This window comes from Artibeus jamaicensis, unplaced genomic scaffold (genome assembly GCF_021234435.1).
Source record: "Artibeus jamaicensis isolate MK-2021 breed Jamaican fruit bat unplaced genomic scaffold, CSHL_Jam_final contig_65, whole genome shotgun sequence".
Lineage (NCBI taxonomy): Eukaryota > Metazoa > Chordata > Mammalia > Chiroptera > Phyllostomidae > Artibeus > Artibeus jamaicensis.
This window is the reverse complement of record NW_026521913.1, coordinates 3,250,919-3,270,043: the sequence shown is the minus strand read 5'-3', so window position 1 is coordinate 3,270,043 and position 19,125 is coordinate 3,250,919. Positions and strand designations below refer to the sequence as shown.

At 41.0% G+C, this 19,125-nt stretch overlaps 1 protein-coding gene across 10 annotated transcripts in view; it reads right to left on the bottom strand.

The window, feature by feature from the left end:
* The window catches only part of RIN2 (Ras and Rab interactor 2), a 254,705-nt gene that overhangs the window by 32,340 nt on the left and 203,240 nt on the right, over window positions 1-19,125 (bottom strand). For all 10 annotated transcript variants that reach the window (XM_053670953.1, XM_053670957.1, XM_053670951.1 and 7 more), the window contains 3 exons: window positions 7,007-7,199; window positions 3,897-4,008; window positions 1,118-1,190 (listed from right to left, as the gene is read on the bottom strand). In XM_053670953.1, coding sequence (XP_053526928.1) covers window positions 1,118-1,190; window positions 3,897-4,008; window positions 7,007-7,199 — 378 coding nt within the window. The remainder of the gene's footprint in view (window positions 1-1,117; window positions 1,191-3,896; window positions 4,009-7,006; window positions 7,200-19,125) is intronic.

The following is a 19,125-nucleotide window of genomic DNA, read 5'->3' as shown; positions in this document are numbered from 1 at the left end:
GCCAAGGGCTCTGGCCCACACCTTGGCAGGTTTTGTCTCTTAGTGGGCACTCACAGAGCTCTGATCCAATTCTAGATGAAGCCCTCATTTCTTCCTGCTAGGAAGCAGCATGGGGGTCCCTTCTGAAATTATCTTCTCACCTTCAGACCATCGACTGCATAGCTTTTCCTGGCCTGGTGACTCCAGGAGCAAACAGATTAATGCCTGCCCCCAAAGGGCCTAGTCCAACAGGTACAAGGAACATCTAACTCAGTCTTTGAGAAATAACCTGACCTTTAAATTAATATAAAATAAACCAATCTCAAACAAGCTTCTCAGGCTCAGCACTGGGTGTGAGAAGTGGTCTTTGAAAACAACCCTTAGTAGCCCATGCCTGTCATCACTCTACCAGCTGCAACAGACACTCAGAAGAAGAAAGGAAGCTGACTTAGCTCAGAGGAGGTAATGTCAATCTCTGCAGCTGAAGAGTTTGAACCTTAATTACTGAAAAAATGCTTGATTTGAAAAACTGTCATGGGTGGAAAGGAAAGAAAAAGCCTTTCACAAACAACTGGTACCCTCCTGACACTTGTTAACCTTGTGATTTTTGGCTTAACTTCTTGTCAACTGAAATAGTTGCTTTAATGATGAAAAGGTCATGAGCATCCAGAGGCCATGAAGGTCAGTGATGCACAATTTATAGGCTGGTGTAAGGAACCCACATTTCTAGAATGACTTGCCCCCCTTGAAGAGTTTTCAGAAAAATTATCAAGGGCCTTTAAATGCTCCAGGTTTACATCACTGTTCCCCTTCTCCCTGTGTGTGCACGCGTGTGTGCATGTGTGCATGTGTTTCCTCTGCTTGATGGGTCCAGGTAAAAGGAGACAAAGGAGCAGCTTGAGAACAAAATCATATTAATTAATGAGATTTTACATTTAGAGGGGTCATGGAAATTATTTTGATCTTAATCCTAACACAGTTGACTTAATGACCATTTTATTTTAGTGGCCAAAACTTCCAGTGATATCTAATAGGTGTTAATCCTCCTCCCTCTGCTTATTTTAATCAACAGACCTTGGACCAATTACATTGCACACTAAGCAGGCCTTGAGAATTATAAGAGAGGAAGAGGCCTTACCTGCTGATGCAGTAGAAAGCAATGAGCCGGAATAAATCTGCAAAGCTGATTCCTGAGCCTTCCAGGGAAAAGGCTGGAAAGAGAGATTTTGGAAACCAGCTGAGTATCTCTGGTCATATTCTGGGAAAGGAAAGCCCCTTCACTGTTATCCACTGCGTGCAAAGGACCATCCACTGCTCTCAAACAACTACTGTGCAGCTTACCAGAACCAGCTGTCAGGAGGATGTATGTCAGCAAGAAACAGGCCAGTGAAGAGTGGACGGCCTAGAAACTCAGCCCCTGACTCACTCAGAGCACATGCTCTGATGCTTAGTAAATAGACCAGCACAGACTCAAATTGCACAATGATCTTTTTTTCAACAGTTCAGAACACAGAGTTGGGCAGAGGTTAAGGGACCAGTCTGGCTGGAGTGAGAAGCCATCAGCACATGACAAGGCTTGGGGCCCCCGCTGCCCTTGACCCTCCTGAGATGAGTCTCCTGGGTTACATACCTCTTTGTCAAAACAGGCCACCCCTGATAAAAACACATGGCAGAAGGTGCACAAAGCCTGGAGGATAATACAAGATCTCCGTAAATCAGCTTTTGTTTAAATTCAGCATGAAAGATTCTAAAACTCACTTATGCAGAGTGCTTCCAACCCCCACTACTGCCACCACCAAGTGCACAAGCTTCCTAATGAAGAAGAGATGTTTTGGGAAGATAATGTGCCATTTTGTACATCTTCCAAATGGTGGAACAGTGTGTGGTTTGACTTTAAATATTCATTGATTTGCCAGCCACTTCTCATACGATGTTGGCTGGGGGCCATTCATGCAGTCACTCTTCCAGAAACACTGCAAACATCCTTAGCTTTGTGATGGTTTCTTCAATCAAATGGGGTTTTCTCTCTTACATAACACTCCATATCCTCATTTATTTTGATTATTATTTGCTTATGATGTATTATTTTGGTTATTTAGTATATCTGTAGCACCAAAACACACCTATGCTCTAAAACACACCTATGCTCCAAAACACACCTATGATCTTATACATCTACCGTGACTGAGAGACACAGAAACACACACATGTGCACCACAATTTAGTGAGTTAAGTAGGAGGGTAGTGGGAATTGAATTTTTAAAAAATGGAGTACCTCATGTGAAAACAATCTATACAAATATAAGGTGGTATTTATTATTATTAAGCCACATTGTCTAGATGTTATGACAAAATAGCCATCAGTTTTTATAGCAAGTCCTTCCTTTTCCAAAGCACTTCAATTCAAAGAGAAGATAGGCGTGAGAAGGGGCTATCATAGTGGGACTAAGGCCTGGGGTAACCAGCTATGGCTACCTTAATGCTTTGCGCATACTAGCTCTTTCAACCCCTTTAAGTCCCCTAGAAAGGAATAGGGAAGTGACAGAGGTCCTGACAAAAGAGAGAGGAAAAATCTCTAGCTGGGAAGGACCTGAGATGAACATCAAGAAAGCTTTAAAATACAAACACTAAATGAGTTTCCACACAAACTTATTGTGGTGAACTTTGGATATTAGAAGGGATTTAAAAACCAGTTCTTGAATAGCAGACTTCTAAAGGCCAACTCAGAATTGCCTTTTTCACTTGATATTTAATTCATCATCTTCAAAACGGTAGGTTTGAAGTCTATCTTCTGATTACCTCCTAATATAAGTAAATTGGTATGAATCATTCACCAGGCTTAATGACTGTTCCTGAGTCTGATGTGGAAGTTTTTCCCTGGCACCAGTGACTTTGCGAGACCTGGAGGAAAAACATCGCAGAACCTCGGTGTGAGGCTGAACTTGAGGCTGATCACATAGAGGCTGGGAGGTTTCACTTCTGCTGGAAATGTCGCCTCTAGATTTAGTTAAAGGCCATATGACTTAGTGAGACTATGAAGTCTGGTCTGAGTATACTCCCATATATGCCCTTAAATTGACCTTGATACCTTCAGGTTCTCAATGCATGGACTGAAGCTCTCTGAAGTCAAAATTGAGAAGTGAGAATCCTGGTCTTAGTCTTGGGACTGAGTCTTTGGAAGTCAACAGGCTTCCAAACTCGCTTCTGGCCATTGCACCTCAGTTTGCTAACCTGTGATTTCAATGAAGTCTTTGCCTTTGGGGTGCAGATCTGTCTTCTAATCCTTGGAGGCTAGCCATACCTCAGAATTACTTGTTCCCCTTTTAATTCAAAACTTGGTCATGAAATGGCAGGAAGAAAACCAATGCTATGAACACTGCTCTCACCTCAAAACTTCAGTTAATTTTCCAAAAGGGCTGGATCCTGACTCTGATTAGCTGCATTTCATAGAAAACCGAACAGTGATTGCCTGGAGGGAACAAGTCCACTCAAGGATTATTCGCAAAGATATGCAGACACATGTTTCAGTATTAGATCCCATAAAAAGGCAACCTGCCCTTCAGCTTAGTCATCAGCAAACCTGGGCACCAAATCCTGCTCTGTAACTGGGAAGGCAGTGAGGAAACCAACCTCTATTAAGCCTCTGCCACATGTCAAGCAATTGGCTGCATACTTTGCACATATGTTGCTTAACTGAACTATTAACAACTCTCCGAAGTTATTCTCATACCACTATACAGATAAGGAAACTGAAGTTCCTAGGGCAGGTTACCTTCCTAGTCATTCAGTGAACAAATGACAATGTCAGGACTCAGACCCATGTCTGTCTGTCTTGAAGCACAGGTTCTATCCACCTGCTAGAAAGGCCTGAGGCCCTTGTGTCAACCAGAACCTACTTACATCCAGTGACAACTTACTGTATGTGCTTTCTTTTATGGCAAATTCCTTGAGTGGGACTCCAAATTCACAGGGCAGGCGAAGTGAGAGGACTTTCTTTTGCATTTTGGTGGATTTATGAACCAGGAAGATCTAGGAGGGAAAGAAATTCAAGCTTAGGAAACATCCAGATGGTTGGAACCTGGGCATATAACTTTCTACACATACAACATCCATGAATACAGCCCCCTTTATAGCTGAACTGCAAAGCTCAATGCAGGATACTCTTCAGTTTGGTGATTGTTTTGGGCGACACATGCTCTAGTCTGGTCTTATATGGGTATCTTGGTTGATGAAACCTAGATTCTAAACACAGGTAACATGGGAAAAGTATGGGTGATGAATTAGAGGTTCATTGGCTAAGTTAGCTCATGGGTATATTTATGATAAACATTTGAATTTGTTGTCAGAAATGAAAACAGAGGAGTTTTTTGTCTTTCACATTAAAATGTGAATGTCTAGCTTCTCTTGGAAAATGAGGTGGCATGGCATGGCATGGCAACAATCACTGGAGCCAGAAAATACGACTGCTCCATTTGGAAGGTGGGTAGGTGTGCTCTGAAATTCATTAGAGCCAATACCAAGGCTTGTGGTCCACTTACTCCTGGCTCACTTCACTTTCAACAGCTCCTTCCAGGTCTTAATACTTTCAGACATGTGCTTATTTTAAACCAGCCCAACTCCCAGTACTGATGTCTCAGGACAACTTTCTGGCTTCCATCTCTACAGAGGCAAGTATCCTATCCACTGCTGTTCAATCTGTGCACTGCATAATAATCCAATTTTGAGAAAATGGGGGCACCATTTACTGAGACTATAGATAAAATGTTGTCCCCTGGAGTACGCAGTGGTGGCTTGGCTGAGTCCTGGTTCCCTCCTGTAGTATATGATCCTTCTCCAAGGTTCTGTCCTGTTTCTTTAACCTCTTCTCTTCTTTCTTCTGCATTTGAACACTATGCTCTCTGTTCCTCTACCATTTTTTACATTTTCCAACTAATCTTTATTTTGGTCTGTATGTTCAGTCAATAGCTCCTAAGAAACATTTTGTTGGGGGGTGAGAGAGGGGTTGAAGGGAAGGTTACAGGAATGAGGTGTTTCCTAAATACCATCTTGCTGGGTAAAAGCCCAAAGCACTGCTGAGGGGCAGCTGTTAGTGGGTGGAAAAGAAGTCATATTCTCTTATGCAGGTGGAGATTTCTTTGAGCCTGAGGGTTTAGGGAGAGTATAACTTCTAGGCCTTATTTCCTGAATCTCTGTAGCCTTGGATCAGGGGTCAGTGAAGTATGGCCCGTAGACCAAATCCATCCTGCCACCTGCTCTTGTAAATTAAGTTTTACCAAAACACAGACATGCTCATTTGTTTACCTATTGCCTATGGCTGCATCTGCATTACAAGGCAGAGTTGAGTAATTGTGACAGAGACTATATGGACCACAAAGTAAAAAATATTGGCACTCTGGTCCTTTACAGAAACAATCTGCCAAGCCCTGTTTCAGACTGTACATTAATCAAGGATGGTGGGTACCCCAAGGACCCATGCCATCATGGCTAGTCTTTCAAATCTCCCTCTCACTGTTTTTCCTGTTCTTTAGCATTCTCTCTTCTCCTGGTGCATTTGACCTTTACTGATCCTCATCTTGCTTCTTTCCTCACACTGTCCTCAGCCTGCCCCATCTAATTGGGTGGGTTCTGTACTTGGTAGGGATCACTAGGTGGCTAGAGGAAGTATCCCACCTACTTGTTCCCCACAAAATCTCAGTAGGAATGGGCGTGCCTGACACCGGAAGAGGAACCCCTGTCCAGCAACAGAGTAACCTCCCTCTTCAGAATTTTTTTGCAGAAATGCAGAAGCAGAGAACTTAACCTCTGAAAAGTGGGGGCCTCACAGAAGGGGTCTTGATCATACAAACCAAAACAAGAGGCAACAACCCTGTGTGCTGGCCAAGGAATTTTCTGCAAAGATGATCAAATACTGTGCCTGTCACCCTGAGCATGTTCCAACAGAGTTCTTAGTCCCATCTATTTCTGTGAGACGAGAAACAAAGACTACTTATAAATCAAAAAATGGTAACAGACAGGCTCTGGCTGAAAGTAAAATCAAAAGCTTATTTTCATGCCCAATTGTTAACGACATCCTCAGCTAGCTATTGATGGAATTTTCTTCTTGCCTTTCTACCCACTTCTTAGTTTCTATCTCTTGCTGTGTATTGTTTCAAGGGTTATTTTATCTGGGATTTAGTATAGTTATCCCTTTTTTTTTTTTGGAAGTAGACCTTATGTACAAGCAGTGTCCAATAGAACTTTCTGTGATGATGGAAATGTTCTATATTCTGCACCATCCTTTATGGTAGCCTGCAGCTATCCATGGCTAGTGAGCACTTAAAATGTGGCTACTGGAACTGAATTTTTTATTTGATTTCATTTAATAAATGTAAACTTAAATAGCCATATAGGGCAAGTGGCTACCACAATGGATAGCAAAGGATAGACCAGTCAATCACTGAACAACTTTTTTTGAAGGAACTTCTACAGATCTGTGGCCTTGTCTTAATTAATATGAAGTTGGACTTGAGTAGGCAGTAGCTGAAGAAACTGAACCGAACTTTGATCCATATGGAAACCCAAGAAAAATCATCATCATCAGCCAGAGCAGTCTGTAGACACAGAACTTTGGAAGGCTGCATCCCAATTTGGGTGGCTAGGCACCGGCAGGGTTCCCAGGCTTAGAAGAAAGTAAAATAGTAGGGATGACCAAAACCCCACAACCAGCTCTTTCTCAATGTTGGGTCTCAAGAAGTCAGGCCCAGGGCCTCTGACCCGCAGCCCCTCCTCATTACTGAGGTGCCATTATCCTTCTGAGTCTTTCACTTTCCACAGAAACTGAGCAGATGGAGACAGAAAGACAAATTTTAAAGAGCTCTGTTCCTGGGAGCTGACTGCAGGATTTCCCTGCATTGCAACCCAGGGACACACTGGGAACCACCATGTTCCTAACAGGCTACAAAGACTTCCTAGAACTCTGAGTCTTTCTCTTTAAGGACACAGCAGCACTGCCTGCTTCAACATGTTTCCCCATGGTTCTGAGTCTTACCCCCGGAGGCTGGGACTGGAGGACTTCTGTCACCTCCTCTTCACTCAGACTCAGCTGCAGCCATATGGGGTGAGTGTGAAGAAGCCGGTCCAAAATGCTGAGTCTGTTGGAGAGGCTGTCGTAGCCAGAGTCCCGGGGACAGGTCTTCACATCCTTTTCCTTGGAATAGCCATCATCCTTATGTCTTACCATGCTAGGAAAAAGAGAATTAATAGGGGTCAAATTACTGTGGCACCATTTCCCAAACACAGAGATTATCCTACGGTAGGCTAGGCCCATCATAGCACATACTCTTCTTGTTATAACCTCCTCATTTGTCTTCCTCACCAGACCGAAAGCCTTGAGGGCAGACACCATGTTATATTTCACTCCACAGCCCTAATATTAAACAAAGTACTCAACAACACTCAACAGAACCGATATTCTGTTTCTAACCCAGTTTTGTAAAGGTTCTAAACATCTAACTACTGTTTAGTCTATCTTTTGGCATAAAACATTTTTTTCCTTTGAGCACAGAACCTTAAGCGCTAAATTTCATGAGGGAACCATGAAGTCCTAAAGCTCAATAGACTATATTGTAAGAATGACCATGGCAGGTAGCTCAGTTAGTTAGAGTGTCATCCTAATATGCAATGGTTGTGGGTTCAATCCCTGGTCAAAGCACATGTAAGAATCAACCAATGAATGGATCAATAAGTGGAATGAAAAATCAATGTTTCTCTCTCACACACACACAAAATCAATAAATAAAATTAAAAAAAAGAATGAGCATGGCATGCTCTAAAAGCAAAATAAAACATTCACAATCACATTTACCCATACTCAATTTTACACCCAAGTGAATTGGGCTTCACATATTTTCACAAATGTATGCATTTTTATTATTAATATTATTTAAAATAAAACCTTACAGTAATATGTTCTGATGCTATTCATAAAATCATACTAACATTATTCAGAATCACCATAAAGTAGAAATAGTCTAAATTTCTATCAACTAATGAGTAGATAAATAAAATGTGGCATATTCATACTCTTATTTAGCCATAGTATTCAGTTCATCCTTTTTATGAAAGAAGTACTAATTCATGTTACAATATGGACAAATCCTGAAGACATTATACTAAACCCCAGGCACAAAAGGAAAAATATTCTATGAGTCTGTTTATATGAAATATCTAGACAGACATATGTACAGATAGAAAGATTAGTGGTTGCCTGGGACTGCAAAGGGATGCAGGATGGTTAGTGATTACAAATAAATATGGAGTTTCTTTTTGATATAATAAAAATGTTCTGTAATGAGATGTACTGATGGTTGTATAAACTTTGTGAATATACTGAGAACCACTGAATTGTACATATTAAATCTTGAATTATATGTTATATGAGTAAAATCACAATAAAAAATATCACATTGAGCTCCATCGTTGCCTTTGGCCCAAACATTAATCATGTTATTCAGTATTTAGACCTCCTTTTACAAATGGGGAAACTGAGGCCCAAGGAGTTACCAAGCTGTCCAGAGATATAAATAGCCATGAGATGGCAGAACTAGAAATTCAAATAGTCTAGTGCTCACCCAACTCTGCAGGTAACAAGATCATGAACATAGGATAGCTTGTATCTCTGTGGTGTCTACCCTCAGTCAGTCTCTTTGCAAACATTTTCTCATTTACTCCTCTCAATAGCTCCAAAAGGAAGGTATTAGGATTCCAGTTTAAAAAGGAGGACCCAGAGCTTCAGACTGATTGAGTAACTTCCTCAAGAACATGAGTCTGTTAAGAGAGAGAGGGTGGAGATCCAAATTCAATGCTGCTTCAGCTCTGGGGTCTCTTCCTCTACCATGTTCAGAACTCTCTCTTTCCCTGGCTCTCAAAGAGCTGGCTATCAACACCAGTCCTGGAGCAGCCAGCGGGAACATTAGGCTTGACCATTCATATCTGCAGGGCCGAGTTCAGGTTGGGGTACACACGGTCTTCAAATATCTACATCTCCCAAATTTCAAAGGTGTGGTCTGGATGAAGTCTCTAACATTGAGAAAGATAGGTGATGGTTCCGAATGTAAGGTGAGAGTAGGGGAAGGAGGTGTGCTATTTCTCTGTGGATCACTCCACTCCAAGGAAGTTGGATTAAACATAGAAGACACCCATCTAAGGTGATCATTTTTCAGTATGCAGACTCAATACCACCACCCACAACAGATAGCCCATGGGCTAGCCAGAGACCCCCTAACTTCTCTCCTACACCTTCTTGACTTCTACATTTCTGAAGACTCTCATACTTTCATTTCTGAGTGACATTTGGTTTTCTCTCAAATATGTGAATGGCTTCCTTCACTTCTGCCACATGTTTCCATATGGGAGAATCTGCCACAAAAGGGCAGTTTCTCGTTATGCAAATGTCATTTCAGGGCCTCTAGGTATTTTGAAGTGAATCTTTACAGCCAGTAAGAACAAACTCTTCAAAATGAAGCTGGTGTTAAAATGCTTTTCACATAAAGAGAAGATTTTAGACCAGTGATTCTCAACCCTGGCTGCCCACTAAAATAACCTGGAGAGCTTAAAAATGTTTTGATGGCCAAACTACACCTATATCAAATAAATCAGACACACAGGGTGGGACTCATACCTCAGAATTTTTTAAAGTTCTCCAGGCAATCCCAACATGTAACCAAGTTTACAACCACTGCTTTGGATCAGCCCTTGAACCTACATAAGAATCACTTGGGGTCTGTTAAGCCAAAATACTGGTGTCAGCCCCAGATATTCTGATCCTGAAAGTCTGGGGTGGGCCTGAGCTACATTTCTAGCAAGTTCTGGCTGATATTGCTAGTCTGAGGAGCACTTGCTTGAGACCTAAGAGTAAAACATGCACTTGAACTCAGATTCAATTAGGTGGGGTTTTGGGGGCGGTCATACGAAGGGCAGTAACATACCACTGAAAGAACTTGGAACCCAAATAAAATAACATTTCATTCCTGACATCTCAGGTTGGTGATATTTTACCAAGACTAAGTTCTGCAATCTCTAAAACAGCAATCCTGATAGTCATGTGTGCTGAGAGTAAATATGCTGACAATCTTCCTTCTTTAGGAGGGTACATTCTGTGACACCTCAGTTGTTTCAAGAAGCTAAAGAAACTTTGTTCTGACAACTGCCTCAGCCTAAAAAGCCAGGGCCTCAACAGGGGGTTAGTAAATAAGACTCATGGGGTCTCATAAAGGAGCAACCATAAATTAGACCTTGTCTTTGCAAATGACTAAGCCAATGCCTTATTCATCTAGCCATGTGAGGTTTATAGCCTGTTATTACAGAACAAATTGCCTTTTATCAACCAACCAGAAGGACGACCTTCAAGAAAGAACTAATGAAGGAAATGCCAAACCTGCAGTGAAGGCTGTTGGTGCCCTGCCCAGCTCCCCTTTATCAGATTGGGTACCCACGCTCCTGCTGTCCCCTTTTCCTGAACATACCTGGGAAGTTATACCCTCCCCTGGCAATAATACAGGGTGAGGAGTGGTCTTCTTGCCGAAAGGTGGGGTAACTCTGTGGTGTTATTCACTATTCAGAGCTTCCTGGGAGATCAGCCTGAGGCTAAACTTCAGCTGACCCCTTTGCCTGGTTTCCTCTGCTCCCATCTCGTATCCCTCACTCCTTCATACATTGCTCCTGAGAGACTCTCTTAATACATCACAGCACAAGAATTCCTGTCTCAGGCTCTGCTTTTAGGGAACTGCACCTAAAACAGAAGCTGATAAGATTTACAGAAATTAGTGTTTCCTAAAGCAGATGTCTGCTTGCAAATATAAGAGAGGGCAAAGAAAGAGTGACTTATAAAAGATAAATCACTGTGATATAACCCAAGAGATCATATGATAATATGGTCACAGTGGGACAGCTGCATTAGAGACCCATCTCTGTTTTGGAGCTTCATTTTTTTCTAATCTGAAAGGGTACCTCCACCACCATGTAGAATTGATATAAGCAGGAATCACAAGTGGATGCTAACATGAGTAGGTGAAAGACATTAGGGAACAGAACATTCACCATTTTAAAAGACCCCATAGAATACTTATCATAAAAAGGAAAAGGGACCATGACAATGGAGAAACCTGGCAGACACCATCTTAACCAAGTGATCAGCCTTAACACCTTGCAAAATAAGACACCTGATATCAAGTGCCTCCACTGTGATGCTCTGAGAAGTGTAACCCAACCTAGACAGGTAGCCTAGCATAGATTAACCTTTATTTAGAGCATATAACTTTGCCTCAATCGACCTGCAACCCCATTTAGATCACTCTAAATTTATAAGTTTTGTGTAATGCTATCTTGTAATTTGCTGAATGTCTCACAGAAGGACCAAGACTTAGTCAAGGTGTTTATCCACATCTATGCAACCCCGATGTAGATTGCCAGAACTGTTTTTCAGGAACAAGCTCAGAATGTTTTGTAGCACCAGGGAGAGAACAGCTGAAACCACCTGAGAGACTCTCTAGTGACTGCCTCATGAACTTTCCTCATTATACCCTCATTATAATACTCTCCACACAGGGGCAGAGATTTTCTGTCATTTTTTAACATGCGATGTATGTATAACCACGTTCCCTGACTGCAAGTACATTGGAGTGTCTTCACCTATACTTGCAATGATGAAGTCTAAATTGATGTTTGAACATGATTTCTCCTAATAAAGATGGATTAGATGACCCTGGCTTGTGTGGCTCAGTGGACTGAGTGCTGGCCTACACATCAAAGGGGTTCGATTCCCAGTCAGGGCACATGCCTGGGTTGTGGGCCAGGTCCCCAGGAGGGGCCATGCAAGAGACAACTGCACACGGATGTTTCTCTCCCTCTCTTTCTCCCTCCTTTCCCCTCTTTCTAAAAATAAATAAATAAATACAATCTTTTTTAAAAAGATGGATTAGATGCTTTGTTCAGGGACACACTGCTCTGGGAACAACCCCCAGTTCATCCCTGCTTGCCAGCTCGCATTATAAAGCTTGTTCTCGTAAAGTCATCTCAAAGTTATCTTTGGGCAGGCAACTACTGAGCATTCAAAGCTGGGTCTGGAAACAAAGGCTATCATACTACCTGGGTAGTTTTCCTCTCCCAAAAGGTGTTCAAGCTGAATTGACACAAGAGGAAACAATCAAACAAACCCAGTTTCAGAGACTTTCTGCAAAACCACTGACCTGAACTCTTCAAAATGTCAATATCATTATTTTTTTAAAAGGCTGTGGGATTATAAATAAGAGGAAAGACACTATTATAAAGACAATAATAAAGGAGTAATAAGGACAATATTACTATATTGTATGCACATATGGAGTAACAGTTACGAAGGACAATTAGGGATATAAAAATAAGAATATATATTAGAAAATATTGCATTGATGTTTATTTTCCTGCATATGATAATTTTAATATGGTTATATAGGAAAATATTTCTGTTCTTAAGAAATGCATACTGAAGAATTTAGGGGCAAAGTATGAAAATGTTGCAAAGTAAGTGTTAAATATACTCAGTCCTCCACCCCCTTTGCCTTTTTAAAATAAAGGCAAAAGTATAGAGGTAAAGAAAATGTGGCAAAATTTGAACAACTGGTGAATTTAAGTGAACCGTAGTTTTACTGCAACTTTTCTGTGATGTTTGTATTGTTTGAAATCTTCCCCACAAATGTAAGGTGCCTCTGGGGGCAGAGAGCAAACAATGAAAAACTATACTTTCTCTGCCCCCATTCCAACCACCCCTGGCCTCATGACTCTGAAGCATATTATACCCACTCGGGGGGCAGGGTTTGCCAGCACCAGCTACATTCTGGCCTCACCCAATATTAGTCTCTTCAGAATGTGGGATGAGAGTGGCCCTTTCATTTGGCTGCATTCCCTTCATTCCCAGGGCTGGTGTTAGTAGCTTAGGCAGGTGCAAGAATAAGTGATTGCACAATGTGTCTTCTAATGTAAGACAGGCAGAAAGACACTAGGTCAGGTTTCATCAAATTTCACAGAATTAGATTCATCTCAGAGAAACCAGTAACTTGCACCCATTTCCAAATGATGCTCTTTCTTATCTTAATCCAGAATTTCAGAGCATGGCACCATCTACTAATGCAGCTTCTGGTGACCAGGACACTCAGAGAAGCTGCCTTGTTCTTCCTAGTACATCACCCACTCTTCCCAAGCAGCACAGTAGAGATGTGTACTTTGACTGTACAGTGCAGTCTTTTTTTTCAAGTTAATGACAATTAACAAAGTAATACATAAAATACATAAAAGTTTGATGTGAGATTGCTTCTGTGGAAAAAAAGTACTGATGCAGTAAATACAGTCAACAACCTCCTCTCTATAAAAATATAATATATGGATAATATGTGTAAGAATATAAGAATCCTATTTTGTAGAATAGCAAAAATAAAGTTTAAGAGGACTAAGACATAAGGGAAAATGCCAAGTTATTGCTGTCAACAAGGGTGGTGCACGGTCCTCTGACGGATGGGCCTGAGCACTGGCGCAGCCCTCTGGAGGGCGCTGTGCTCTGAGGTAGGACTCGGGGACAAACAAGCACACACACAAGAAACTAAAAGCCTCCCAAACCTTCTCTGTGTGAGTTAAAACTTCATTAAGCTGAACAGTGATATATTTTAAATAGACGATCTGTACCCAGATCCATAAGGTATGTTTTGATTATTTTTGAGGGATAAAATCTTTTCAATTAAATACTTGAAGGGTACTAAGAATTTTCCTTTCCATAGTAGACTGTTAGATCATAGTTCAATTAAGAAAAGAGATTTGTGTAGTTAATTAACAACTTCTGAAAACCTCTCAAATAATGAATGGCAAGTCTTCTGTGAATTAAATCAGGTAGAAGGTGACTTGGATCAAGTAACACTCCCCTGAAATTCGCTCCATGTTCTCAGGCTCCCTCCATGTGCGCACATGTTAGTGCATGTGCCTTAGCACAAACATGATCCCCTCTGCCTTGGAACTTGGTACATTTGAGATGTACCTTCATATTTTCTCTAAGTACTCTGTTTTGTTTCTACTTGCAGAATTAATTAATGGGCTCTGTAAACTGACTCACCTGGAGGTTGTTGGCTGACTGAGTCATCAGAACTGGTTGGAGGGCAGAATATCATAACCTTCTACAATACACTTGGCTTTTGGCCTTTATCTCCATCCCTGCTTCCCACATGCTGCTCCAGGCACTACCCCTGGTCTCTGATATCAGGTTTTACAAAAGTCTGGAAGGGAATTATCTTCTTGGGAAGGGATCCCTGCTCATGCTGCCTGCTCCTTCCAGGCCAATCTCAGCATTGGATGTGGGACTCAGTAACCCACAAGGGATGCCTTAGATATGAAATTTGAAGGAGTGAGTGGCAGGGTCCACCCAAGTCTTACCTTCCTAGGATTTCCAACAAAGTGTTCCCTGATAACCCTTAGGAAAGATTCAGTATTCTTCAGCCCAAGTGCTATTTTCCTAAATGTCCCTCAAGAACCATTCAGACTTTTAAGAAAACTAATAGTTTTTTCCTTTTTACACAGTAAGTACCTAATATATAAACAGTCCTAGAGTGACTCAAGACACACTGATTCACTTATTATCAATAGAATGCTAGCTGCATCAATAAAACAAGAATATACAACAAAAGCAGAGCTGAAGGTTCCAAGTTGCTTTTGCCTAGGACCTAATTATAGCTTAATATTAATTACACTGCCTGTCTCCTTAACATAAAGAGCTGCAGGCCTGCTACAAAGCAAAGAACTAAAAAAAAAAAAACCAACAAAGCTCTGTTTGGTGAGGTAGCGTAGATTAATTCTAGCATTTTATCACTTCTCAAAGGTATTAAAAATTGACAGCATTTCTCAAAGAATGCTGCATATACCAAAGCAGTACATGAAGGAATGGTTTTAATTTTAATGTCCAGTACTTATTTTAATAGTTACATATATTCAGTGCATGGTGGAGATACTGTTTACTTTCTTCCCCATTTGTTTTTTTTATTGTGGTAAAATATTATACAACATAAAAATTTCCATCTTAATCATTGTTAAATATACAGTTTGGGGTCACCACATATAATCATATTATTGTACAACCATCACCATCATTCATCCTCAGAACTGTTTCCTCTTGTAAAACTGAAACTCATAACTATTAAACAATAACTTCCCACTCCCTCCTTCCCACATTCCAGGCAACCACCGTTCTAGTTTCTGTCTCTATGATTTTGACTACTCTAAGTACCTCTTATAAGGGGAATCACACAGTGTTTGTCTTATCATGAGTGGCTTACTAAACTTACTTTTTAAAATAAATGTAAAAGGTGAGTCAATTTAAAGAAAACAAGCGAATATAAAGATGGTACATGAATAAAAGAAAAATTATAACACAACAGAGGAAATTTTGTGTGAGACAATTTGGATTAGAACATGATATTTTTTCTCTATTAATTTACAAACCTCTCTGATTACAAACCTCTCCTGTATTATTTACAATGCTCTCTCTTAAACTCAAGGGGGAAGATTGACTTTGAAAAATGTATCTATTTGCCATTGCTCAGCCCCCTCTTGCCTGTTATTATGCTCAAGTTATTCTCGAGTGTCCATTGCAATAACTTGCTCCTCAGCACTTACCCCATTTTATGAGGCATTATATATTTTCTCTCTCTGACTAGCCTGACCTCACTCCCGGGCCATGCACAAGCCTAGCCCAGGACAGGCATTGATAAAATGACTGCTTTAGGGATGAGCAGAGACTTCGTAAGAGGTGATATGCAGACAACAGGTTTATTGCCTGAGAGTGAGGAAGGGAAGAAAGAAGCTCAGTGGACAATGAGAAATGTGGTGGGCACTGGATCTCTCCCTTAGCTTCTTTCTGCCCCTCTTACTCCCACACATAACCTCTGATTTAGGCCTTTCCTCAGCCAGGCCCCAACAATTGAATCCAGCTGCTCAGTTTCAGTCTCAGGAGACAAAGTGTTCTTGTGTCTGTTTATCAGGAAATGGGTGGCAAAAATCACCACAGCTACCAAGAACCTCCTGGCCTTCAGCCATCTTAAAGCCTGGGGTGAGAAAAGAAAGCAACCCAAATCCTTCCAGAACAACAAATCCAAACTTTTAGCAGCTCCTTCCTCATTACTCATGAATTTCCTTTATGCACAAACCCTCCAACTTCTCACCAACTAGCAAGGTGTGGTCTGGCTACAAAAGTCAATGCTGAGTCTTAGCCTAGAACTGTAACTCTATGTGCAGCGACACAGGACATTGCTGGTAAGTGCTCCATTCAAGGTCCCCAACTACAGAGGGCCTTATTCCAACACTGGTAATGAGATTTAGGTTCCAACAAAAGAACTCATCCCACTAGCTGGCTGAACACAGAAAAAGGCAGGGGTAAATAGTATTGGTAGGAAAGCTGCCTTTGGTTAAGGCAGGTACCTGAGTGAGGTATGGAGAATCCCAACATGGGAACCTCAAACCACATCAAGGGTGGCTGTAGCTGTCAGTTATCAACCAGGCGTCATTTAACTGGAGTCAAAACTACCCATTTCTTTGGCATGTAAATGCATTTATATCAAAATGCTCACTTTTGTAAGGCATGTCATAGATTCCATCCAGTCAACCCCAGTATTAGTGGAAAGAGTATTTGGAGGCCTCAGTTGATTCTCCATAACTGTGAGGCCTTGATCTGCTACTACATGTTATTTAGTCTCAGTTTCCTGTGTCAGAAGATAGATTCTTACTGAAAAAAAAGGAAAAAAGGGAATCTGATACTAACACAAACAAAATCTGAAAAGAACTGATTGTAAGAGCCTGGACTGTCTTGGGAACTGTAAATAAAAATTCTGTTTAGTAGTTTCCAGAATCTCTTTAATTGTCTCATAATTTTTAGAAATTCAAAAAAAAGTAAGGTAATACGTTCCAATTTTAGGACATAAAAACTAGTCTAACAAAGCCTTTTCATATGACCTTGCCTCTACCTACTGCCATGGCGAGAAGGTGCAGCCCTGGACGTGGCACTGCGTAGGGTCCAGGATCCTAGCTACAATTGACCATTGCAGGGATCGTCTTAAGAATTAAGGACCAGACAGAAGTTGGAGTCTTGGACCAGTTAGTCCTTGTTGGTATAAGAGGAAAGTAAACACACCCCAAACACCCAGCAGTGGCAAAGATTCCAGGCTTGGTAGAAGATGAATCAGGGGCCTCCCAGAACTGGGGGAAGAGAGGACGGGTCTGTGATCAATGGTTTCTGAAAATGTATTAGTAGAAGAGGCCTCTTTATGTAGAGAGACAGAGAAAACAACAACTCATACTGAGAGAGATCCATCTGATAAAAACCTCTGGCACAAGGACCAATTCCAATTTTTGTTAAACACACTTACACACATAGCAAACAAAGGTTTCCCAGAAAGGCCTTCAATTTAAAAAAATACCTAGTAGTTGATGTCCAGTGATTTCTTAACACACTTAGTCATTAAAAAACTTCCTTAAAATTTGTGAGGCTGAATTAAATGCCTACTCTGTAATATTTAAGTCAGGAGAAGAAGGGAAGGCCAAATTATTCTGGCTACACAGGAGGCACTAGCTAGTTTCTTGCTTTATAGTTGAGGAAACTTACCCACCACCCACCATGGGAAAAGTAATGGGCAGAGGCCTTGGGGAGGGAATATTCTTGTAAGAATCATGGCCTATTTACCTAATTTGTGAGAGATATTGGAGCCCATCCAGTTTATCTACTTATTTGAGATCAAAATGTAAGAAATTAATAGAACTGGGCTTGGGACCAATTTGCTGACTTGTGCAGTTTACCTACACCACAGACAAGTAGATATGTTAATTCCTCAGGGCCTTTTTTCTACCCTTAAATTCCCAAAGGAAAACAACTAACATATTTTGTGCCACAGACTTTATTCCTGTGTGGCTAAGGGCTGCTGCATTCTGAGGGAAGAGGCCTCAACTTTCTCAAAAAGATTTCTAGAAACATGTCACAGGAGGATTTGTAATTTTTAAGTTCTCTCTACTGGGGGATAGGAGGAGAGAACAATAGAAAAGTGGGAACAAAAATGAGTGTCTGCCTCTGGGGAGGAGGCACTGCCATTTTTGCAAGAGGAGGAAGATTTGGTAGTGTTTTTGCCTATGACCTTCCTCTTGTGGACTCTTCAGCTAAAGATGAAAAGGGCAGATATGAAGCCAAATGCTGGCAGGGGGCTTCATTCATTCATATAAAACTGAGAAATGAAACAAAGATTCTGTTGTTCTGGGTATCCCTAGAGCTGAAAACAGGAGCAGAAGGAGCCAGGCAACTCTAAGTCTTGGCCTTTGAGTGTAAACAGAGGCACTCACCAGACTTCACAGAAAGGCAAGCATTTCGTGGATTTGCAGTTCTTGTCTTTAAATGCTTTAGGTTACACTGGTATTATTTTATAGCTGGATTTAATCAGTACTACATTCTAACCAAGAAGATGTTTCATGGCTTAATCAACTACCACCACAGCACAAGGCAAGGGTCTATAAAGGATAAAATATATCCAACTACAGAGTATGCCACTGTGAAAATTGTGTGTTCCTAGGGGAGCCAGCCTAGGATACATTGTGCATTTCCAGGATGGTCAAAACCACCCTTTAAGTCAATGAATTAATGTGTGATCTACCATTTAAATGCACAGAAAGACATTGAAAGGATATATACCCAGACAAAGATATAAGCCAACAAGCTAACAGGCCACTGGTTCAGGACTTAGAGCAAATCCAAGGGTCCCACAACATCTGAAACCAGGCCACTCTCTTAGAACAGTCACAGGTGTCAGAAAAGTTTGTTTTTCTCCTTTTCTGTGAGCTGCAGTCTGGTTCACCATAACACGGGAGGCTCACGATAATTTGCTATAAAATATTAGGTATATTTTCCAGTATCTTAGACCCCTTGAAAAAAAGTATTTGGTGTCTGATCAAAGTTTACGGATTCTTCTTACACATGATCTATTTCTATGAATTGTAAATTTACATTTCCATAATTCTTGAATATTTGTCAGTGCCTGCCTGTTCACATTCTTTCTCAAATAATATCTTATGGGAAAGAGAATAGAGAAGCTCTTTAATTTGGGTTGAGATTGTGTTCTG